Below are 26,628 nucleotides of genomic sequence, written 5' to 3'. Positions count from 1 at the left end.
ATTTTGACTCAGCCGGCATTCGAACCCTGATCTCTTCGCCTTTCTCCTCCCCACTCCCCCATTTCTTCCACATCTTATACACACGATTGTTCCCCAGCTTTGGTATTGTCATTGGAATCATCAGTCTGTGTACACTGCAGACTATGTTGTTAATGCAATTATTCATTTTATTTCTGAAGTTCTGATGTTGTGAGCTGAATCATTCGACACAAGCTGTTTGCACTTCTCGTTGCAGCATTGAGGCTGCACTTTGTAGCCTATAGGCCTAATATTATTTTCATTATGAAGTTATGATGCTGTGATCCGAAACAATAGTGTTGTCTGTTTTTATGAATTATGCATTTGGATAAAGACATTTGTTGTCGCATTTTGGATGTATAGTCTGGTGATCCTGCGATGAGGTGGCGACTTGTCCAGGGCTACAGCGACCCCCCTCGCAATCCTGAAGGGAAAAAGCGGTAGCAAATGGATGGATTGATAGTCTGGTTATCAGTGGTACTGCACTATTTGGGGAATTTGTTCTATCTTTCGCAATAATTTTGAGAGACAAGACGATGGATGTATATATTTTTTAATGCATTCTAACATGTAAATACACTTACATGAAAGTCTGCTTACAGTCCAGCCAAGGGAGGTCCTCTATCCTCTATAACCCAATAAATAACCATCTCAAAACCGCCAACAATACTCAATTTACTGTACATTTCGTGACTTGAATATTAACCAAGTATTTGTGATATTGTTATTATAAGCGCTGACACAGACAAACAATTTATAGCAGCTCTGTTATCAAAGTGCGCAAACTAGCTTGTGTGGCCATGTTGACATCATAGGCTGTTCAGCTGCTTTTTCACCTGGATAATACGTTTGTAGAAGAATGAAGACATAAGCCGACAAGAAAGACACAAAAAGTCGATTGGTTTCAACTTCCTTTTTTCTTCGCGACGATTATGAGTCATTCTTCATTCATATTCTCGAAAAAAAGAAATGGGTTTTTAAAATTAAAGCGCCGCCATATGCTTAAAATGATCAAAATACGTAAATATTACATGTTATTATGAATGTGCCTGTGACGACATTACATATATACTAACATCACGTATATAAAACATCAATTGAGGTCTTTAGATGTTTGTAGAGCGCTTTATAGACAGAACAGAGTGACTCCCCTAGGCTACATTGTAAGTGGACTTTTGATGGCATTTATTTACTAGTTAGAATCCATTAAAAAGAAAGAAAAACCTGTATGAGCTTTTTTTATATAAGGATTGTGAATGATAGGCAAAATTCCAAAAAAGTGCAGTTCCCCTTTATCTGTTTAGTTGAATATTTTTTTGGGTCAAATTCAGTTATAATTATATTGCTTTCATATCGAACATGCTTCTGCTGTACGTCATAACTGTAACTATTTTCCACACCACGAATCGGTCAAGCCCCGCCTGAGCCCCAGTAGAAGAAAAAAAAATCCTGGTGCCGTCCCTGTGTGTCCTTGCCACGCAGTTTTAACACAGACTATAGACACTACTCACCAATCACTCTGCTTTCTTCAGTTGCCATGGCAAAGCCCTCAGCTTTCCTACAAATATAGCACCTGCTCTCTTCCCTCCCACAGCTGAGAAGTGAAGTGACCAGGTCTTGATGTAAGGCGAGTCAAATATGGATAATGGAACAGTTTTCACCCAGCTTGATAGCTGACAATCTGCTTCATTAATCAACCCAAGGAGGTGAGGTTTATGCTGCAAACATAATGGGACGTCTGGCGAGCCCTCATTCAGGCATCCGTGGCATGTGGAAAACAGATGCTGTCTTTTAGATGCCATATACACAAAAACACACATTTATATTAGGGTTGTCTGAATACCAATATGTTGGTACCGGTTCCGGTACCTGGTACCCTTTGTGTTAGAAAAAAAAAAAAAGTCAGTATTGGCTACATTTTAACTGAAAATCTTACGACACATTAAACATACGCTTCTTATTGCACTCAAACAAAGTTAAGGGGAGCTAGTTAAGTAAATTACCTGACGCTCTTTTATCTCCTTGTGCAGATCTGGATGCTTGCTATTTAAAGCTTAAATTAACAAGAGGAAACTTTTTCTGTTCTCATTTGTAACCTTCAAGACATTTCAATAAAAAGTATAGTAACCAACAGTATAGTAGATTTGCCTGTTACTTTTGCTTTTGTATTCCAACATCCAAATAATACATCGTTAATACCAAAATATCCAAACTATCCTGAATATTTTCAAGGAACATTACTATGGAAATTAAATTTTTAGTAGTCATTCAATCTACGAAGATCCAAACACCATGTGCTAAACAGCGTGTGCACAATATCAAATTGTGTGTACTATTAGTAGGCGTGTTGCGTGTGATCTACCAAGACTGCGTGTGCAATTGAGATCTGGCGCAGTTCGTCTTATTTGAATAGGACCTATTATGAAAAAAAAAAAAGTTTCTTACCTAATGGTACCTATTTTTGTGTATTTGGGATCTGCATAAGTTCCTAATTTTTTTCAAATCAAACCATTGAGGCATGGTGGGGATATCTCTAAAACAATATTGCCCTCCTTCATACTGTTTCCAAACAATAGAATTTCCCCCATTTGTGACATTTTGCCCATTTGTGACATTTTGCCCATTGGTGACGTCAGTGAATATTTCCATATATGGTAAAGTTTTACCTGAAGAGCTTTGTGCAAGTCCGCAATAGTAGTCCAACTTTGTATGTTGTGTATAGTCAAAAGGAAGGAGGTGACACCAAGGCGGAACTGCGGTTTACCAAGTTTATTAAAACCTTTGATGAATGTGTGGGGTGTATTTGCTACCACAAGTGAATGAGTGCGGACCATGTGTGGAATTAACAATGTGAGTTTTACCAGAGGATGTTGTCGGTGCGTGTTGAATTAATCTTTCGCCGAATCCAAGGAGGAAGGCGAAGAGGCAGTCAGCGGGGAGGCAAGCAGTCGGGGGCTGGAGAGAGGCAACGATGTTCGTGTCAAAGCAGGGGTCCAGGATCGAGAAGGGCAAGCAGAGATCCGGGTGGAGGTTGTGAGGCGAGACACGATCACAGGCAACAGGGAAGACACTGTGGAAGACACAAAGGACATCAAAACGGGAACGAGGAATAGCACAAAGAAGGCGAGCAAGGAACGAGGGAGGGGTGCCAGATGTGATGCTTACTCAGGAAGATAGGCTACGTTCTGGCGAAGGTCTCTTGGGTCCGCTGGCTTTTATGCCGCTCCCTCTCATCAGGTCTAGGTACGCTGATGCGCAATTGCCTGCAGCTTTGTCGCTGCGTGGGCGTGCTGCGCCCAGCGCGAGCAGGGCCGTGTCTGAGCGCGCAGCAGAGGTCCCGGCAGCTCCGGCTGCCGAGGAAAAGCAGGTTCGAGTCCGCGCCGTGACATTGTAATCAAAATGTTTCTTCTTTTTCTCCCGCCCCCTTTTTGTGGGGCAGACTGGCTCAGACAAAATAGTGTATACTGGTAGTTAAAATTTATATATGTCAGTAAGAAGTGCTAAAATCTACAACGAGGCTGACGATGTGAAAATGCAGTCGTAGTGGAAGCATGTGAATAAGACCGCCCACACAACTCACAAAACAATCCTGAGCGGCTTTAAGATGGTCTGTAAAACATTATTCATGCAAAATGTTGGCCAAAAAACACCATTGAGGTTATGTAGCCCACAAGGAAGGGTTTTAGTAGAAGCATTTAAGTCCCATCTTAAAATTCATTTGTATACGCTAGCCTTTAAATAGACCCCTTTAGACCAGTTGATATGCCGTCTCTTTATTGCTCTGCCCCCTCTCATGCGTGGAGAGGTTATTAGGTGACCACGAATGAAGCGCTAGCTTTCCAAAGTCGGGACCCGGGCTGGACCACTCATCTGTGCATCAGGTGGAGACGTCTCTGTGCTGCTGACTTGTCTCCATTCAAGATGATCGCCTGTTGGCCCCACTATGGACTGGACTCTCACACAATTAACTAGATCCACTCGACGTTCATTGCACCGGTTGTCCCCCCACATCTGCGGTCCACTCCAAGAGGCACCTATAAGATTTAAATTGTAGTCATTGTTTCTCATTGTTATCCCATTGGGTTGAATTTTTCTTGCCCTGATGTGGGACCTGAGCTGAGGATGACGTTATGGCTTGTGCAGCCCTTTGAGTCACTTGTGATTAAGGGCTGTATTAATAAACTTGGATTGATTGATTGACTTTGATGATTAAATGTAGAAAAACAATCATAATATTACCCCTTTAAATAAGGTTTTTGTGTGTACTTTGCAGCTTTCACCATTGGTTCACTCATTTATTGCACATGCACGTTATCACGCTCCTACCTGCAGCAAGCATGTACCACTTTTTCCGGGCATTCTAAAAGCCGCCATTTTTCCCCCCACACTTTGTACCATGCTAATTTATGGATTTTTCACGAGCTTCACATGACGCCAATAAATTCAGCTTTGTCAGACCAATGAAATTGCAGAATGGGTCACTGAGGTGGACCAATAAAAATGTCAGCCATTCAGCGCGTTATGCACTCACCCTCATGAAGACCTGATGTCGTCCCAAAGCTGAAGGAGATCGACCCGGCCGTGGAAAAAGGAAACGGCTACTGCATGGAACAGAAATCAAGTACCACCATCAACGTGCACGAAAGTGAGTATTTCAGTTTTAATTCACTATGCGCCCAAAAATGCAGTTCCCCAGACCCATGTTTGAGAATCCCTGGTTTAAGGGTTAAGCCTGTTGATTTCTAATGAGGGCGGGGGAGTCACAGAGTTCCCATTTTTCAATTGCTCTTCAAACTTGCAGTAATGATTGTAATGTCCAAGCAAGCACCTTATTGATTATTAATGATTGCTAAGGAGGAGAGTATTGTTTAATCTTAACCTCTGTTAAGAGTCATTGCCACATTGAGTCAAGGATGCAAAGGTGATGAAGCAAAAAGTAGCCTTGGTGTATTTTTAGATGAGTAAACAGTCTTTTTTTCAAACATGAAAGCTGTCTCCTGTAGGTACTGTCTTTTACCCTCCTGTTGGGAATTATAATTTGGATTAGACAGGAGAAAAGAAAGGCAGAGAAGAGAGTCATCGATGAAAGAGTGTGGGTGTTTAAAGACGGATAATCCATTTCAAAGCATCTCCGTCGGGAGCTGCGGCCGTGTTGTGCTCCCTATTTGTTTTGGGGGTTTTGGAGGAAAAAACTTGCTCCCTGCCTCCCGCAAGGGTCGGACGATGAGCTTGTAGAGATTGTGATGCTGACACAGAGGGCTTTCGATGCATGAGAGGATGGATGGTGTAAATTCCGCAGTGATGGTTCCCAGTGTTGTAGTGGCCTTGGTGTGCTGGCGGAGCGGGCCATCTATCATTCAGGCCGCACTCACTGACAGCAGTTCTTATTTTGCCTCCCATTAAAGAGAGTGGAACCATTCAGCACATACAGACCTGCTTTGGTACTGTCGTTCCACATAAAGCAGGGGCCGACATCAATGCATGCATGGCTTTAAGAATCAAGGCATAATTCTTTTAAATTGATTTCTCCCTGCAAGTCTCTTAATCTCAACACCATCGTTCAATTTTTTTAAATCCATTTTTAGCCATCTGCATAGCGCTGTTGTTCATCAATAAACCATCATGCCTGAGCCAGCAGATCCTAACCACAGGAGACAAGGATAGATCCTTGGGCAAACGTTATAAAGCTGGGAGAAATATCTGCATTTTCCTTTGACGTGTCCATCTTAGGCACATCTGTATACATTTTGCATGCTATACTATTTGAAGGCACGTGTATTAAAAGTTGTCCCTTTTGTGTAAAAACCCTGCTTCCTTGGGAGTTTGCATTATCTGATTCTAATACCCAAAGTCCCCTTGGACAGGCCAATTAGAGGCAATCAATAAACATTAAAAGTGTGTCGATGTGGCAGGTGGCCCTCTGCGAGTCCATTCATACAGTATTACTGAATAGGGGCATATATTTCCATTTTTGCCACAGCCCCTCGAAACAGCTGCAAATGAGGCAAGAAGGCAATGATCGTAGAGCTGTCACTTGATTTGAATTTGCAAAATGTGTCTCCTTCCCACCAACACATCACCTGCCTGTCATGAGACCAATCTACGCATTCACCATTCTGTCATTTGCCAACACATAATACCGCCTTGTATGGACACAATGTTATGGGTAGGGTTGTACGGTATACCAGTATTAGCATAGTACCGCGATACTAATGTATCATATTCGGTAATATACCACCTCTGAAAAGTAACGCCCCCTCCTCCCCCCGGTGGTTTACAAGCAGAGGAGCAAGTTCCGCAGCGCACAATCACGGAGTACTTACAAGCAGACACAGTGTGTAGACAGAAAAGGGAGAACGGGCGCATTTTGGCTTAAAAACTAACGATAAAGGAGAAGTTATAACACTGAAACGCCCACCGGAAGAGGTGCTTTAAGACATGGCTAGAGTCTAAAGTCCATCCCCACTCGGCAGTGTTTTAGCTACTTCTAAATCACTAATCCTCACCTTCATGGTGACAAATAAAGTACGTTTCTTACAAGTATCATCCCTGCAGGACGAGGAATAGCTAAACATGCTTCACTACACACCGTTGCTCACAGGCGTCACAATGTGAACAAACGCCATAGGTGGATCTACACCTAACATCCACTGTAATGATACCAAGTATTGGAGCGTATCTAGTCAATACTACTATGATTACGTCGATACTTTTTGGCATCACAACATCTTCTTCGTTTTTTTTATAAACTCAGGAAATATGTCCCTGGACACATGAGGACTTTGAATATAACCAATGTATGATCCTATAACTACTTGGTAATGGATTGATACCCAAATTTGTGGTATCATCCAAAAACTAGTTCATATAAAAATGGGACCCATTACCTCCCTGCTTGGCACTCAGCATCAAGGGTTGGAATTGGGGGTTAAATCACCAAAATGATTCCCGGGCGCGGCGCCACTGCTGCCCACTGCTCCCCAAGGGGATGGGTCAAATGCAGAGGACAAATTTCACCACACCTAGTGTGTGTGTGACAATCATTGGTACTTTAACTTTAACTTTAACTTAACTAATGTAAAGTATGAAACAACAGAAGAATAAGTGATTATCACATTTTAACAGAAGTGTAGATAGAACATGTTAGAAGGTACCGGCACCAAAATATTGGTATCGGGACACCAGTAGTTATGGGAGGTTAATATTAACATTCATCATGTCTTGGGTATTGGAATATGCAGGAAAGAGGGCAAGTATCCTCTTACTGTACATAATTCTTGCCGCAATACTAAAAACTTTTTGGACATAACCCTGATGCTTTCACTGCAGAGGAAGCCTGTCCAGCCCCTGAGGCCGGCACGCGCTGGCATCTAATGAAAATGAAACATGTGTTCTCAGGGGCAGCTCAGTGGCGGGCAGCTTGCACTAAAAATGACACACCCTTTGATAGATTGGTGACTAGGGGGAAGACGTGGGTGGAAAACCGGACGGAGCTAACTTTAGCCCTTAATGCTTTGTAAGGCTAAATGATAGCCTGTTCAGAGTCTTCTACTGTAATGACCTTCATGCATACCTATCTCTTCTATGTGTTTTATTCCTAGGGGCTTGGAATTTGAATATGGCAAACACAATGTTTCTTATGTCATAAACGACGAGGTGATCAACTTCGATGATCACAGCTTTAACCTGTGATCTTTGATCCTTTCCTTTGTGGGTGTTAAAACCTTTTGGGACGTGCCATTGAATCATTGGTACTATCCGGCTAGACTGGTTCCTTCTGGTGTGTAAAGCACTGCATCAGCACTATGACCCGACTCAAATCAAGTAGGGTACTGAAATATTTTGTTGATGGATGGACAATGAAAGTGAAATGGGTTCATTCTATTTGAAAAGTCATACTGTGCGCTGTCTTTCAATTTAGAACACATTAAAATTTTATTTCATGCTTTCTCTCCTTCTCTGTCTGTTCCAGCGCGTTATGTTGTCCTCTCTTATATTTGTGTTTTTGTCCTGGGCATATTATTATTCAAAATAGGCAATTTTATTTTGACAGCTATTTGTATGTAAAGCGTGAAGGGGGGACGTCTCGTCATTGCGCCTGTACTTTTGCTGAAGCAGCCCTTTTCCCCCTATTCCACAAAAGTCCAAAACAACCTCTCAGTGGATTAGCCATTTTACCTCGGAGTACACCCTCACTGTGAGGAAGTTGAGAAAAGAAAGTCAGCATTTAGCAGCAAAATATTGTCTCCTTAGATTTATATTTGCTATTAAACCTAATATTATCTTTCTATTTGAAGAAATGGGTGCTATGCTACAGCAGCAACTTTGGAAAACCATACAACTGCATTCATTTACGCTCTATTGGTTGTCTTTTGCTCAGCATTCATTTACGCTCTATTGGTTGTCTTTTGCTCATTTTAGTTTGGGACCAGATCGTCAATAAGTCCTGTCATGCTTTTATTTCTCCCGCAGGGTCCCGCCTCACTTTAATCTCTTGAACATAATCTTCACCTATGGGATTTTATCGATGGATGGCTCTTCAACAAGGTACCAGTCAGCTTTTAAATTAGCTCTTGTTACATCTGGAGATGGTCATCACCAAGGTATTAAACATCTCTTTAAAAGATCTCCAGTCACAGCCATAACTGAGTGTCGGTCTACTCATGGATCTGAAGTGTTCTTACATCTTGTTAAAGGCCTACTGAAACCCACTACTACCGACCACGCAGTCTGATAGTTTATATATCAATCTTTACATCGCAACACATGCCAATACGGCCGGGTTAACTTATAAAGTGCAATTTTAAATTTCCCGGGAAACTTCCGGCTGAAAACGTCTAGGTATGATGACGTTTGCGTGTGACGTCAAGGGTTGAAGGAGACATTTTGGAATAGCACGGTCGCCAGCTTAAATCGTCTGTTTTCATTGCTAAATTCCACAGTATTCTGGACATCTGTGTTGGTGAATCTTTTGCAATTTGTTCAATTAACAATGGAGACTGCAAAGAAGAAAGCTGTAGGTGGGATTGGTGTATTAACGGCTGGCTACAGCAACACAACCAGGAGGACTTTGAGTTGGATAGCAGACGCGCTACCGTGAGTACAGCTTTGGCTTCCAAAAATTTGATCGCTTGCCCGTACGTGCGTGGCGCTATGTGCATGTCACGTACGTAACTTTGGGGAAATATATGTTTTTTGCCGACTCTGATGGCGCCCGCCGCCGCGCCGCTGTCCTCACCTTGACTTTCTCCGTCTCCGGGCCGCCGACCGCATCGATGGTCGGGTGAAGTCCTTCGTCGCACCGTCGATCGCTGGAACGCAGGTGAGCATGGATCGTGATGAGCAGATGAGAGCTGGCGTGGAGAGCTAATATTTTTAGCATAGCTCTGTCGAGGTCCCGTAGCTAAGTTAGCTTCAATGGCGTCGTTAGCAACAGCATTGCTAGGCTTCACCAGGCGGTACAGCATTAACCATGTGGTTACAGGTCCAGAGTTTAATAGTAATAGTAGTATTGTTGATCTTCTGTCTTTCCTTCCAGTCAGGGGCTTATTTCGTCTGTTTCTATATGCAGTTAAGCACGATGCTATCACGTTAGCTCCGTAGCTAAAGTGCTTCGCCGATGTATTGTCGTGGAGATAAAAGTCACTGTGAATGTCCATTTCGCGTTCTCGACTCTCATTTTCAAGAGGATATAGTATCCGAGGTGGTATACAATACAAATCCGTGATCCACAATATAAAAAGGAGTGAGTGTGGAATCCAATGAGCCCTTGTACCTAAGTTACGGTCAGAGCGAAAAAAGATACGTCCTGCACTGCACTCTAATCCTTCACTCTCACGTTCCTCATCCACAAATCTTTCATCCTGGCTCAAATGAATGGGGTGATCGTCGCTTTCTCGGTCCGAATCGCTCTCGCTGCTGGTGTAAACAATGTGCAAATGTGAGGAGCCCTTCAACCTGTGACGTCACGCTACTTCCGGTACAGGCAAGGCTTTTTTATCAGCGACCAAAACTTTATCGTCGATGTTCTCTACTAAATCCTTTCAGCAAAAATATGGCAATATCGCGAAATGATCAAGTATGACACATAGAATGGATCTGCTATCCCCGTTTAAATAAGAACATTTCATTTCAGTAGGCCTTTAAGTTCTTCAGTTAGCGCTTCAGATAGGTCTTCAGTCACCTCTATTACCAGAACATTGTCACTATTCAAAATGGTGTGAAAGCCACTTCGATAAGGTCAATGTTTATGATTGATTGATTGAAACTTGTATTAGTAGATTGCACAGTACAGTACATATTCCGTACAACTGACCACTAAATGGTAACACCCGAATACGTTTTTCAACTTGTTTAAGTCGGGGTCCACGTTAATCAATTCATGTTGTCATGTCAAGATGGTTTGAGACATCTTGGTCTCTTCCTGAACAAGTGTCCTGACTCCTCTTGTAAGGTCTCAGACTTCAGACAGCTCTTCCAATGCTTTTAGTAGGAATGTACAGTATATTGTTCGGATTTTGTAGTGGAGGAGGAGTAACCCACATCACATTTTAGATTCAAGAGGGCTGAAAATACAGCCAAAAGTTCAGATGGCAACTCCTAACCTTTTTTGTTTTTAAACCCATTGGGTTCCAGAGAACCCAAATAGCCAAGATATATTAAAATACATGCCAATGGTTAGGGTCTTAGGAGGCTACAACTAGGGTAGATGCAATAAGATATACGGTTCGAGAAGTGGCTGGTTCGGCTACATTGGTGACAGCCCCCTCAATTGATAGGATCCAGCTGTAAATCCTTAGGTTAATCGAGTGTACACATAAACCGGTTATTGCGCCAAACTACAAATCAGTTGACAGTTTTTGTCTTTAAAACGACATGAGAGCCAGGGTTGTCCGTGAAAAGAGTCACGCACTTCTTATGTTACTTACGTAAGATGTAAGAAGTAAAATGAAGGAAAGATGACTTTAATTCACACCCGCTATAATCATGTTTTTACCCTTTAGCTCACAATTACGACATATTCTTTCGAACCAATCCAAAGCGAGTGCGTCTGCTGACTGCTACAGCAACTTAGATGACAGTGATTGCGTTGTGTACAGCAAAGTAATGTTCATATGTGACACAGTCATGAAGTAAGAGTTCTGCAAAATGATGAAAGCAACATACAAATAGAAATAGGTGTATTCCTGCATCCCTCAGGGTAAGAAGCAATTTCATTCATTGTGAAACGTTGAAGTGCAGCGTCAGGGTGTTTGAGCATCTTTATTCAACACACCATGCACGCTCACACATTCGGAGCTCACATTTTAAAAAATATTCCAAACTTTTGGGCGTTATTTGATTCAAAACTGCCCTTTTTTTTGGAATTTTGCCTATCGTTCATAATCATTATGACAGACATGATGGCGGATGGATTTTCTCTTACTCTGTGCTTTGGACCAACAATGTTTTTCTCGATTATTCACTTAGATTTTGGATTTGGGACTCTCTTTATAGCTTTCTTGGAACAAGAACCTTGCAAGATTTAAGGTGCTTCTTGGATCACGGACCAAATTTGTTCGCTTTTGGGACAGAGCTAAGCTAGCAGTGCGAAAGCCCTGTCTGACCGGATTCACTACATCTGACTGGTCAGTGTCATTAGCAGAATGCCCCCCAAGAGGTATCCGCCAATTAATGAGGTTCGAGGATATCCAAAATTCACTTGACTTGTTGGCTGAGGAGGTGACGACTGTCAGATCGCAGCAGAAGCAGCTCCTTGATCTCCTGGCCGAGGTCAAATTGTTGCAGCTCTAGAATGAGAATATTGACGTATCGCAGATCTGGCACAATGGGTGAACGACCTGGAGCAATATTCCAGCGTCAACGATGTGGTCATCACTGGGCTGGAGATAAAGACGCGACCGTCGCGGAAAGCGGCGAGCATGTGTTAATGAACAAGACAAAGGCTCGATGAAGTAACAGGTTGCATGATATCTGCAAAGTAAAGGAATAGAAGTGGACCTGCAGAGCATTAAGGCTTGTTAACCACTGCCCAAAAGAACAAATCAAAATGAAGTTGGTGAACAGAACAAACAAAATTGTTCTCATGAGACAAGGACGCAAACTGACAGGTTCAAATGTATACATAAATAACCACCTAACCCAAAAAAAATGCAGACATTGCCAAAACTGTAAGACACTTGGGTATCGTCAAACTGTAAAATATGCATACAATTAAATGGCTCACTGCAGGAATCAAAAGTTTTGGTGGCTAAAAGAATAGAGGACTTGGACAGATACTTTTAACACACGCACTTGGAAAACAACCTGATAAGTTGGAGGACTGGAACTAACATAATTCTCGACACATCCATGATGCTTACCAGCAGCAAACAATCCAATATGGAATTGGAAACCTTCTGAAACATAGGTCATAAAAGTCTGGAATTGGAGAATAATATAGATCCAGATATATGTTTTAACCCCACATCAGTAAAATATGATTTTATTATACAGATGAACAATATAACGCCAACATTAAATACGACAACAAACTGTGAATTATTAATTTCAGCAGCAGAAGCTTGAATGCAAACTGCACCTACATAAAGCATCTTTGGAACAGTTCAACAAACCCATCCAAGTAATCGCTATCTCAGAGACACAGATTGGTGATAGAAAGAAACAGATTTTGATCTGGAAGGATATGAACTAAATCACATCAAGAGAACCAACAAATATTTTCCAAGGTGGCATCGCTGTAAGGGCTGCCGTCCACAGGAGCTACATGTGTGTTTTCCTGTTTGTGTTTGTGAATTTCCCCCTTGTTTTTCATGTGTTTTCTACATTTTGGATCGGCCCTACAGGGCTGCGCAACAAGAGGTGGCACTTCTGTGGCTTCTGCGCTGCTTTTTTATGCTTTTTTGGAACTTTTGAATCTGCCTCGAGGGGAGCCGTGGCCATGTTTGCGTTGGAGACCGGCTGCTGGCTCTCTGCCACACCAGACTTTGTGTGGGAGGGTGGGGGGAGATGCAGAGGAGGAGACGGGGCTGCGGAGCTAGTTGCGGGATGAACTTTGCGGGGCCCTGGCTGAATGAGCATGTGTCGGACACTTCGGTCTGGTTGAACGAATTCTCACTCATTCGTGTGGATTGGACGATGGCTGAGAGCTGGTGGGCAGCCTAGGACGGAGTCAGCTCTCTTGGTTGCTTTGTTGGGTCTGGCCGTGCTGCCCACACACCCCAGCAGACAATAGCCTAGAGGCCCGCAGACGCCACCGCGGTGCATGTGGACGTTGAGAGGGTGTGTTTGTTTTGTTAATTGTCTATGCATGGTATAATCGTATGTGCGCAACATGTATTGGTTATTGCAAATTCTTTTGTTATTTTTTACTTTTGAAAAATAGCCCCTCTAAAGTGGCCGCTCACTGTATCAGCTCTGCGTTCTTTTAATGTATTTTATATCCTTGTGTTCTTTAACGTGGCCCTCTTGTTTCATACCAAGATCGTGCTGCGAATGGCCACGATGGTATTGCGCTCATTTGTCGTTGTTGCGTCTTTTTCTTGTTTTTTACATTGAACAAATAAAGCACAGCACCAAGTCAAATTACTTGTGTGTTAAATATTTGTCCAATAATTCTGAATATTGAAGTATTTCTTGCCACGTTATGTTGTATATTTTTACTTGAGATTTCCAGTTTATTTCATCATCTATTATTATTACATTTAAATCTTACATCACTAAAGTATGATCTACATCACTAAAGTACGATTCACGTCACTAAAGTATGATATACATCACAAATAAAGCACAGCACCAAGTCAAATTCCTTGTGCGTTAAATATTTGTCCAATAATTCTGAATATTGACGTATTTTTTGCCACGCTACGTTGTATATTTTTACATGAGATTTCCAGTTTATTTCATCATCTATTATTATTACATTTAAATCTTACATCACTAAAGTATGATTTACATCACAAAAGTATGATTCACGTCACTAAAGTATGATTTACATCACGCCAGTATGAAATATGATGTTGCCATGAATGGATATGGATGTATAAATAAAATCAATTGACATATTGTGTTTGGCGCAGCCGGACCGGAGCAGGAGGGGCTAGAAAGAAGAAAAAAAAAAAGAAGATAGAGAGGGAAATTGCGGGGACAAGGGGGGGATAAGACAGAGAGACAACAACAACAACAATAACAGAACAACATCAGCAACTACGATATATACAAATATGATACCAAAAACTAGAGCAAAAACCACTTAATGAAGTAGATAGTGATAACCCAGAAATGACAATGAACATTATTGAGCTACAAATGTAGCAATAAAATACCAATAAAAATAACACTATTGATAATGAATAATAAAAATGACCTCTATTATCGACGTTACAATCGCTTTAAATGCAACAATACATAAATGTAATGAATACTTCAATTAGAAAAGAAAGCAGATAAAAGGGGATGCATCGTTGACGATATAGCTCGGTTGGTAGCGCGGCCGTGCCAGCAACTTCAGGGTTGCAGGTTCGATCCTCCCTTCCGCCATCCTAGTCACTGCCGTTGTGTCCTTGGGCAAGACACTTTACCCACCTGCTCCCAGTGCCACCCACACTAGTTTAAAAATGTAACTTAGATATTGGGTTTCACAATGTAAAGCGCTTTGAGTCACTTGAGAAAAGTGCTATATAAATATAATCATTATAACATTTTATTTTACTGCCTTTGAAAAATACCAGTACTTTTTTTTCATCCGCATCCTGCCCTGTGGCGGTGACATACAGAGTCGAGGCGCCTATTGAGTGTGTCAAAATGCACACACACAGAGCACATACAAGCAAAAACAGTGTGGAAAGGAAGAATGGCAAAACATGGCAATTCGACTAGTAAATAAAGAGGGTGCGTGAAGCATAATATTGAGGTATTTGGCCATCAAAACGAACAATAATGGTGACGCTTTAAACCAGGAAGTGCAGCACCGCTTTAAAACATGCCTCGCCAAAGGTGGCAATACAGCATTACCACCATTGCTTCAAACTTAGGTAAACATTTAAATAAACATTTAGATCTGCACTAGGAGTTTAAAGAGTGACAGTTAATGTAGTTAACTAGCTCCCCTGCTGTGCCAATTTAGATACATAGACAGGCACACAGCTGGTTGGCTTGTTGCCAAATGTTAGTGCAGCCAAAACCGCCCACTTAGCGTCAACTAATGCAAGTAAAGAAAAATAATTTTGTAACAAATTCCTACAATTTAACTTTAACAATGTGTGTTGTATCTGTTACATGTCCTATCTGTGTAGTTTTTAGTATTTACAAATTATTGTATGTTTCTTAAAGCCAGACCAAGAGTGGCAACCATAAATCATGAAGCATTTAATACTTAGACTTAGACTTAGACTTCCTTTTTATCGTCATTCAAATTTGAACTTTACAGTACAGATGAGAAGAAAATGTTGTTCCATTAGCTCATGGTAGTGCAGGATAAAAAAGAAAAAAGGTGCATATATAAATAAATAAATAGGTTACTGTACAGATAAATATATTGCACTTTTTCATATGCATCCACGATTATGGATGTATGTTGTATTGTCTTTTTTATTCCAGCGAGTTAATCCATTTTGGGGGGAGTTGTACAATGTCAATAAAGTGTTTTATTATTTTCTAACCTAATCCTAGAGTATGGCAGGTTATATATACTCTTTTAAATTGTTCTTTGAGAGCAATAAAAAAAAAAAAACGTTTAATGCATTTAAAAAATTATTTTAATCTAAAATTGTTCTTTGAGTGCAATAGGAAATAGGTTTCATGTACCATAAGATGTTCTGTTAAAATGAGGCTAACAATGAAAATTTTTTTTGGTCCCCTTTATTTTGAAAAGTATCGAAATACATTTTGGTACTGGTAAACACCAAAATGTTGGTATCGGGACAAACCTAGAATGTATGTTTGTATGTGCAGTATATTTGTCTCCCAATATGTGCGGAAGCCAAAGTACGGCCCCATCACACAACTCTTTTCCTGAGGTGTATTCATGTTTTACTCATCTGCAGTTAACTTCTTTGGCGAGATTAAGCAAAGCCAACTTGAGCTCAAGATCAAGATTGGGTTTTCTGCCTGGCCAAAGAAGCAGTCAAGCTTGGAGTCTGGCCCACTCCTAGTGATCCAGAACTTCTGTTTTTGCAAAAACAGAGGCCAAAACGTCTGATACAAGATGGATTATTACAAAGAAAATTTTCAAGGTTCTCTGACTTTACAACTCGTCCTTCCAAGTCAGTTCAAACCACAAGTGATCAAGTCCCATCATGATAAGGCAGGACATTTTGAGGTCGATCGAACTAATTAAAGACCGATTTTTTTTGGCCCACAATGGTCCCCGATGTAACTAACTATTAAAAAAAACTGTGGGAGGTGTATTGCTTGAAAAACCTTGCCTCATCAAGCCACACCCTTACACCACTTGATATATCAAGCAATGGCCGTCTTGACCTTGTCTGTATCTGTCATGATCCGCTGCCCCGATCATGTTTGTTTAGTTTTCGATTCCCTCACTTCTGTTTTGAGCACCCCTGGGTTTGTGTTTTAGTTGCCATGACTGCAGATTATTTTCACCTGCCTCTGATTAGTGTTCGGGACGCTCACCTGCTCCTGGGCACTAATCAGAGAGCTACTTATTCCACTGTTCACCACACTCAGTCTGGTTTCCTTGTTTGCTTCCAAGCAACACGTTACGTCTAAATCTTCTTGATTCCTGAGCTAAGCCTTACCATTTGTTCTCCGGTTTACATGCTAAGCTTTCTTGTTAGCTATTCCGTTAGCTTCCCGAGCTATAGGCACGCTTGTCTTGTTTATTTTTGTATCCACTCTGGTTTATTGGACAATAAATCATTCTTCTTACCTGCATTTGGCCTCCGGAGTTTCCGTCTGCATCCTGGGACCCACGCATAAACATGCAACCCAACTGTAACAGTATCGACTTTTTATCAATTGAACCTAATTCCCGGGGAGTGACCAATGTCCTTGTAGTCACTGACCCTTTTACCCCCTATGCTCAGGCCTATATGAGCAAAGATCAGAGAGCTCTAACTGTAGCCAAGATACTAGTTGAATAGTTATTTGTCCATTATGGTCTGCCGGCAAGAATTCACTCTGATCAAGGGTGTGATTTTGAGAGCTGTTTAATTAAAGAGCTCCTGCAGATGTTGGGAATTAAGAAATCAAAATCAACTCCCTATCACCCCCAGGGTAACCCACAGCCAGAACGCTTCAACAGAACACTCTGAGCAAAATGGAAGCCTCCATCTTGCTCAAAAGACCAAGTGGAGCCAATACATTAGGTCACTTGTCCATGCTTACAACTGTACACGTAACGTTGCATCAGGCTACTCGCCATACTTTCTAATGTTTGGTCCGGAAGCCCGCCTGCCTGTTAACCTATTTTTTGGGACATCACCCGATGGCACTGACAACCAAAGCCACCTGCAATATGTGGAAAAAAGGAAGACTGAGTTGCAGAAAGCCTATAAATGACACACAACGTTTCCGCCAAAACCAACCAATGAAATAAGAGACACTATAACCTGAGAGTAAGACATCAAGCCTAGAACCTGGAGATTGTGTCCTTATTCGAGCCAACAGGTGTACTTGGCAAGAACAAACTTGGAGACAAATGGAACTCCACTCCCTATATTGTGTTCGAAAAGTTACCACACCTGCCTTTTTACAGATTGAAACCCAAAAAGGGTCAAATCTTTGTTAAAACTGCATAGAGACCATCTCCTGCCAAAATGGCACCAGGTTCGGTCCCCAGCTGATGAAGAGGAGATACAGGCATAATGCCATGCACACAAGTGATAATTAGGAAAAGGTGGAGTAAGAGGACTGTCATTTGTGGTACATGTCCCCAGCTCACCGAGAGTCTGTTTCCCAGGCCTTAGACTTCATCTCCGATAATTTCCCAAGCGAGGTACCTAATCTCAATCCTTCTAATGCTGATTTACCTCCAGACAATGAAGATCCCCATAGTGTTTCTAATGTGTCAGAGGAGCCAGAGGTTATGGCACTGCTGGAAGATCCTGTGCTGGACACGGGTCTGAAGGGGGACAGCTCCCCTCTGCTAGTATGTCTGAAAGTAATGCAAAGCCCATTGGCAACCGTCGATGTCAACGAGAACTAAAACCAGTAGCCGTCGCCCCCCTTCCCCTGCCCTCCTGGTGGTTTCAAGTTCCTCCTGTAATTTGAGATAGTCTAGCGTAACCCATTGTTAATCAATCATGGCAATTGAACTATTGTGGGTAAATGAATTTAATTCAGCTAGATAGTCCGATGAGGGCATCTGGACATTTAGAAGGGGGAGGATATAACCCCAGCGTATTTTAATATGCGCCTAAATACCAGTGGCGGGCTCTGCGGTTCCCACCTAGGCATTCAGTGATGTCCGACTTCAATGATTACCTCTCAAAATACCATCATTTATGTCACCACATGACCATCGCTGGAGAAATACTATACAGAAATACATTTACGCACTACTGGGCATTGTACAAAACGGGTTATTTTCTGGCACATTAAAAAAATCAATAAAACCGCATCAGCAATTAAAACATACCTTATGTGGTACTGCCAAAATTAAAACGCAAAAAACATTTTAAACGTGAAAAAAATAAAGATATAAAATACGTGAACTCACATTTCATCGACAGCTGAGCTATCTTCCGGGGTTGGCCGACATTGTCTCACAAGATAAAGTTTCTCTTTCAATATCCTTCTTGAAAATGGTCTTGCAAATATATGTGTTGTCTTGTCTAATCATAAAAGATGCAGACGAGGCGTGTTGGCTGAGTTCTTAAAGTTTACTCCATAGCGTGCTCATCAAAAACATCCCGCTGCCGGCATGTCTACATTAAACAACCCAAACAGGGCTACTGCGCATGCACTTCACTACTGTGGCATGCTGGGTAATGGAGTTCTTATGTTACCTGGCTCATAACATCGCTATGGCTGTGTCTCAATTTGGCGGCTGCATCCTTTGCAGTGCGCATTTGTGGGGTGCTGACGTCATCGCGATGCGCAAAGGCTGTCCCAATTCAAAAAAGTTCCATGTGTCCTTCGAATCAGGCCGTCAAATGTGTCCTTTTCGCGTCCTGTCATATCCCGAAATTATTTGCGCGCTCAACTCTGAAAATTATTTTCAACACAGAGACGCCATGCGGAGCGAAAAAAGCCACCTTAAAATATAAGTATAGTTTGATTTATTCATTGAAAACAGCTAAATGCAGACACGTCAAGTGAAATACATTTGTGTCAAAATACAAGACCTCGACTATCGTAATGTTGAGCGACCTCCGTGCTCTGCCCCTCTCTTTACCCCGAGGGAGAGACATGTATCCGACCATTGCAGACAGCTTCGTGCCTGGAGCTTTTTTCAATGTTTGAAAGTAAAACCCGACATCTTCTAATTTACTTTTTTAAACCGCAATGAGTTAATTATGTTCTATTAATGGGTGGCCAGAAAATTGAAGTTCTATAAACATGTGCATCAATGAACCAATATTGATTATTGCTGTTTTTTGTGTACATTTGCATGTTCTTTGAAAATGTTCACTTCTATCAATGATTATCGTGATCTTGTGTTTAACTTTTCTGCTTTTTTTCCCATTCAGAATAATCAAGGAGGACTTGGACAACAACAGAGCAAAAAGAAATGACACAAACACGTTTATACCAGTTTGGATGATCATTTAAAAACTAATAATTTTTATAACCTATATAAATTAATAAACTCATGTACTGAAACTGTAGTTGTTGTGATTAATTTCCTCTGCCTTCATTGCAAATAATTATATGATAATAGTAATATTATACTTGTCTAATATGTACTGTTACTTGCTATAATGCAAGCAATGTGACACAATTAGAAAAGGACATCAATTGTGAATCGAATATTAATAAAGTAACTGCTAAATAAGAGATTGTGGTAGGGATAGACCATGAGGACTCTTTCTGGGGCATCTTCTGGATTGTCTGCATGTTTTTAAAGGTACATGTCCCACTTCAACAAGCATTCACCAGCATAAAAATCTATCCTTAACTAATAATTGGGAATAACAGCTTTAGAACGCTTGTCAACATGTAACACATCTCCATGACAACCATCTCCCATGATCAAGGAAATCAGACGCCGGCGGTGCCAGGAGCTCTTAGCCACTTCCTCTGGAATAAGGTAAAGAACTAAGAGAACACAAAAAAACTATTGGACATTCTTCTCAATTCGTCATTAGTAAACCTCGGGCGAGTGAGCAGCAGATACGTGACATAAATGTAAGGGCGGGGACAACTGACGTAACCAGGAAGTGTCCCGTAGGCGAGACTGTCCCAATTAATATGGGAGACCTACACTGTTACAATGTCCATTTCTCAGATGATAAACTTGTATGATGACGGAAATATGCTGATAGCAACCTAATTGATTAACGTGGACCCCGACTTAAAAATGTATTTGGGTGTTACCATTTAGTGGTCAATTGTACGGAATATGTACTGTACTGTGCAATCTACTAATACAAGTTTCAATCAATCAATCAATCAATCAATCACTCCAGCCGCTGCTGGAGGACTCTCGCCAGGACCCACACTTCTTCGACTTCATGGGCTGGGTCCTTGGAAGGATGCAGCCCCCGAATGAAGACACAGCTATACAGTATATCTGCCTTAGGCCATCTAGAAGGCCTTACTGACAACAACGCGTGATCTGATTGGCTATTGCTACTGTCTATCAACTGTATGTCCCCGTTCATTTACAGTGCACAGACGCCCGCATTGCTGAATCTGAAGGCCTCTGGCAGATTCGGTAGAGCATGGCAACATATGCTAGCTGAATTCTGATTGGATAAAAACTCTATAAACTAAAAACAACAGCGCTGGAAGGAGCATAACATGACATGAAGAGAATATGAATACTTTTAGATAGAGATGTCCGATAATATCGGCCTGCCGATATTATCGGCCGATAAATGCGTTAAAATATAATATCGGAAATTATCGGTATCGGATTTTTTATTATCGGTATCGTTTTTTAAAATATTTTTTTATTTTATTTATTTATTTATTTTTAAATTAAATCAGCATGAAAAACACAAGATACACTTACAATTAGTGCACCAAGCCAAAAAAACTCCCTCCCCCATTTACACTCATTCACACTCATTCACACAAAAGAGTTGTTTCTTCCTGTTATTTATATTCTGGTCCCTACATTATATATCAATATATATCAATACAGTCTGCAAGGGATACAGTCCGTAAGCACACACGATTGTGCGTGCTGCTGGTCCACTAATAGTACTAAACTTTAACAGTTAATTTGACTAATTTTCATTAATTACTAGTTTCTATGTAACTGTTTTATATTGTTTTACTTTCTTTTTTTATTCAAGAAATTGTTTTTAATATATTTATCTTATTTTATTTATTTATTTTTTTTTAAAAGTACCTTATCTTCACCATACCTGGTTGTCCAAATTAGGCAAAATAATGTGTTAAATCCACGACTGTATATATCGGTATCGGTTGATATTGGTATCGGTAATTAAAGAGTTGGACAATATCGGAATATCGGATATCGGCAAAAAGCCATTATCAGACATCCCTACTTTTAGATATTTAGGGAGAGTAAATGAAAAATTACTTTTATCTTTAATTATGATCATGATTTCTGGTTATGTTCATACTTGCCAACCCTCCCGTTTTTAGCGGGAGAATCCCGATATTCAGCGCCTCTCCCGACAACCTCCCGACAGAGATTTTCTCCCGACAAACTCCCGGTATTCAGCCGGAGCTGGAGGCCACGCCCCCCAAAAAAAAGTCTGCCGCAGCTGCGATTGGACCTGACCAGCCTCCGGGTACAAGTACTGGAGTACCAATTGCTTGCCAGGGAAGATCTTCCCCAGGAAGCAAGGATTGACCAGTTTTGGGCCATGCTAGGGAGAGATGGAAGACTTAGACTTAGACTTAGACAAACTTTAATGATCCACAAGGGAAATTGTTCAACACAGTAGCTCAGTTACAATGATGGAAAGGACAATGCAGGTATAAATAGACTAATATAGCTATAAAAAATTAAAAAAAATTAAAAAAAATCTAACATATATACGAATATATACATAATATGTGTACAGAGTAATTTATATACAGATATATTATATTATGTCTATAACATATATACAATATAAACCAATGACCATGTACAATATTACAGTATATACAGTCTATATGACAGCAGCAGCATAAAATAGAGAGTAGGTCCAGCAGGAAATAGAAAATAGATATTATAAACAAAGAGAAGTAGCTAACATCTCAGGTGTCAGGTAATAGGCAGATGTCATCTATTGCTGTATGGCGAGTGATTATACAGCTGGATGGAGTGTGGAATGAAGGAGTTCTTGAATCGCACAGTGCGGGAAGGAAGTTGAAGGAGCCTGTTGGAGTATGAACTCTGCTGTCCCTTAATTGTCAGGTGGAGTGGATGGGCAGGATTGTCCATGATGGCCAGCAGTTTGTCCAGTGACCTCCTGTCCCTCACTGACACAAACGCCTCCAATTGCGTGCCAATAGTTTGGCCGGCTTTCCGGATCAGATTATCAATCTCACACTCTCGTGCATTTGATGAAAGCACCTTTGTGCGTGCCACACAGCAATGCATCATCAGAGAAGGTGTTCAGCATGGTTAGAAAAATAGTGACAGAGAATAGAAAGAGGATGGACAATTCAACCCTTAACAAAGCATTGTACTTTCAAGTACAACAATGAGTAGATGAGTGTTGTGTGTGTGTGCGTGTATATGTGGAAATAAATGAACACTGAAATTCAAGTATTTCTTTTATTTATATATATAATAAATATATTTATATATATATATATATATATATATATATATATATATATATATATATATATATATATATATATATATATATATATATAGCTAGAATTCACTGAAAGTCAAGTATTTATGTATATATATATATATATATATATATATATATATATATATATATATATATATATATATATATATATATATATATATATATATATATATATATATGAAATACTTGAGTTGGTGAATTATGGCTGTAAATATACTCTCCTCTTAACCACGCCCCTAACCACGCCCCCAACCCCCCCTCCCGATATTGGAGGTCTCAAGGTTGGCAAGTATGCCAGCAGAGAAGGCCTTGCTTGCACTGACGGCACACCACTGCTAAATGCCCCATTTCTATGTACAACATTGTCTTAATCGTAGGCGTGTTAATCGTACTATAATACTATCATCCTAGTATTCTTTTTATTTAACTTAATGTTGTGAAATAGTTTGGTTTTACATATAGTAATAGTCGAGTAAAAATAAAATGTAAAGGTGTGTCTTGTTAATGTTAAAATAGCCCTTTTAAATTGCAATTTACCACAAGTGCTTTTTACCTCTGACCCTGAACGCATCCTCAGGTAGCGGCAATTTTACTGGTCAATCAGAGTCAATGTGATTGTCTCTGAGGGATTGGTCTTTACCTGCTTGTCCAAAGGTGTGTATGATTGATTAGAGAGAGGAAGGCGTTTGTTTATTGTGAATGACTTTTTGAAGGGGGAACACTTTTATTCGGCGGGACGCGGCAAACGACTGAAGACAATGATGTGCCGGAAGTAGACTTGTTCTAACCGATTGACGCTAACCGGCTGTCACTCGAACATGCCGGGCGAGGTAAGTGACTTTTTTCGTACATCAAGCGGCGATGTCGGGCTGGACTTCGGCTGTTTGTAAAGTGTTTAGGCCACAATGGAGGACTTTGAGGCAGCATCGCCAACGTGACTGCAGTGGACACAGCTGCGTGGATGCCACCAACTGTATGCCAAGGGTGGGTGAGCGAGCCGTCCAACACAACGCTGTTTTGACCGCTGCTTTTCCCCCCGAAGTATTAATGAGTATTAATGAACTGTTCATGTATTGCCCTATGCTATTGTGCCGGCTTTTTTCAGTTGGGTTATGTTTTTTTTTTTGTGTGTGCGCTGACATGTGCATGTGAAATGTAATGTGTTGCAGTGTGTATGAAGGCTATGATTACTGTAACTATCAGGTGTGCCATTGGGACATAAGGTAATACAATATTGTACAGACATTTTCCAATATGGGGTGTGCATGCTTGAACTAATACATATCAGAACCAGAAAAATTAACATGTAAAATACAATTTTGAAATGTATTAATGTGTATTTGACACGTTTTTTTCCTAAGCAGTCATGATAGACATGAAGGATGTGGTTTTCTTTAACCTCTTAAGGCCCAAGCTGTTTGTTTACATGATTTTTTTTTATTTCTCTTTGCTATTTGGGCTTATTAGACCCTAATTACAATAAAAACTAAAAATATGTTTTTATTTGATGTACTTAGTCCATAAGTACACAAACTTATACTTCATGTGTAGTGACATGCTAATTTTAATTTTTACACTTTTTTTTTCCAAATTCCATTGTACAAACCCCGTTTCCATATGAGTTGGGAAATTGTGTTAGATGTAAATATAAATGGAATATAATGATTTGCAAATCCTTTTCAACCCATATTCAATTGAATGCACTACAAAGACAAGACATTTGATGTTCAAACTCATAAACTTTATTTTTTTTTTGCAAATAATAATTAACTTAGAATTTCATGGCTGCAACACGTGCCAAAGTAGTTGGGAAAGGGCATGTTCACCACTGTGTTACATGGCCTTTCCTTTTAACAACACTCGGTAAACGTTTGGGAACTGAGGAGACACATTTTTTAAGCTTTTCAGGTGGAATTATTTCCCATTCTTGCTTGATGTACAGCTTAAGTTGTTCAACAGGTCTCCGTTGTGGTATTTTAGGCTTCATAATGCGCCACACATTTTCAATGGGAGACAGGTCTGGACTACAGGCAGGCCAGTCTAGTACCCGCACTCTTTTACTATGAAGCCACGTTGATGTAACATGTGGCTTGGCATGGTCTTGCTGAAATAAGCAGGGGCGTCCATGGTAACGTTGCTTGGATGGCAACATATGTTGCTCCAAAACCTGTATGTACCTTTCAGCATTATGTAAGTTACCCATGTCTTGGGCACTAATACACCCCCATACCATCACGGATGCTGGCTTTTCAACTTTGCGCCTATAACAATCCGGATGGTTCTTTTCCTCTTTGGTCCGGAGGACACGACGTCCACAGTTTCCAAAAACAATTTGAAATGTGGACTCGTCAGACCACAGAACACTTTTCCACTTTGTATCAGTCCATCTTAGATGAGCTCAGGCCCAGCGAAGCCGACGGCGTTTCTGGGTGTTGTTGATAAACGGTTTTCGCCTTGCATAGGAGAGTTTTAACTTGCACTTACAGATGTAGCGACCAACTTTAGTTACTGACAGTGGGTTTCTGAAGTGTTCCTAAACCCATGTGGTGATATCCTTTACACACTGATGTCGCTTGTTGATGCAGTACAGCCTGAGGGATCCAAGGTCACGGGCTTAGCTGCTTACGTGCAGTGGTTTCTCCTGATTCTCTGAACCCTTTGATGATATTACGGACCGTAGATGGTGAAATCCCTAAATTCCTTGCAATAAATAATAAATAAATAAATGGCTTATACTTGTATAGTGCTTTTCTACCTTCAAGTGTACTCAAAGCGCTTTGACAGTATTTCCACATTCACCCATTCACACACACATTCACACACTGATGGCGGGAGCTGCCGTGCAAGGCGCTAACCAGCAGCCATTAGGAGCAAGGGTGAAGTGTCTTGCCCAAGGACACAACGGACGTGACTAGGATGGTAGAAGGTGGGGATTGAACCCCAGTAACCAGCAACCCTCCGATTGCTGGCACGGCCACTCTACCAACTTCGCCACTGGTTGAGAAAGGTTTTTTTTAAACTGTTCAACAATTTGCTCACGCATTTGTTGACAAAGTGGTGACGCTCGCCGCATCCTTGTTCGTGAATGACTGAGCATTTCATGGAATCTACTTTTATACCCAATCATGGCACCCACCTGTTCCCAATTTTCCTGTTCACCTGTGGGATGTTCCAAATAAGTGTTTGATGAGCATTCCTCATCTTTATCAGTATTTATTGCCACCATTCCCAGCTTCTTTGTCACGTGTTGCTGGCATTAAATTCTAAAGTAAATTATTATTTGCAAAAAAAAAAAAGTTTATCAGTTTGAACATTAAATATGTTGTCTTTGTTGCATATTCAACTGAATATGGGTTGAAAATGATTTGCAAATCATTGTATTCCGTTTATATTTACATCTAACACAATTTCCATCTCATATGGAAATGGGGTTTGTATCTTCTGACACCACCAGATAGCAGTATAAGTGTCCATATGTCGGCATAAGACCCCAATTCAATAGTGTACACAATTTTGGAAAGAAGAGCTAAAAGGTGCTGTCCACGCATGTGGCCACTAAGGCCTTTAGAGTTAATGCATTCTAACTCATGAATAAGAGTCCACTTGCAATGGAGCCAATGGGAGGTCCAGTATTCCACTCATAAATCCCAATAGATAACCATCTAAAAACCGTCAACATCACTCCATTTACATT

General features: G+C 40.8%; 1 protein-coding gene and 1 long non-coding RNA gene across 2 annotated transcripts in view; both read left to right on the top strand.

The window, feature by feature from the left end:
* LOC133661280 (uncharacterized) overlaps window positions 1-18,184 on the top strand; it is a 69,676-nt gene extending 51,492 nt beyond the window's left edge. Inside the window, exons 5-7 of the mRNA XM_062064417.1 lie at window positions 3,256-3,385; window positions 4,579-4,663; window positions 17,916-18,184. Of these exons, the coding sequence (XP_061920401.1) occupies window positions 3,256-3,385; window positions 4,579-4,663; window positions 17,916-18,184 (484 nt within the window). The remainder of the gene's footprint in view (window positions 1-3,255; window positions 3,386-4,578; window positions 4,664-17,915) is intronic.
* A 5,334-nt stretch (window positions 18,185-23,518) lies between these two features.
* Window positions 23,519-24,402, top strand: LOC133662839 (uncharacterized). The gene is made up of 3 exons (XR_009828174.1): window positions 23,519-23,588; window positions 23,648-23,764; window positions 23,827-24,402. It is a non-coding gene; the product is annotated as an uncharacterized LOC133662839 (long non-coding RNA).
* Window positions 24,403-26,628: the final 2,226 nt, after the last annotated feature.

This window comes from Entelurus aequoreus, linkage group LG12 (assembly GCF_033978785.1).
Source record: "Entelurus aequoreus isolate RoL-2023_Sb linkage group LG12, RoL_Eaeq_v1.1, whole genome shotgun sequence".
Lineage (NCBI taxonomy): Eukaryota > Metazoa > Chordata > Actinopteri > Syngnathiformes > Syngnathidae > Entelurus > Entelurus aequoreus.
This window is presented reverse-complemented; position numbering and strand designations above follow the sequence as displayed.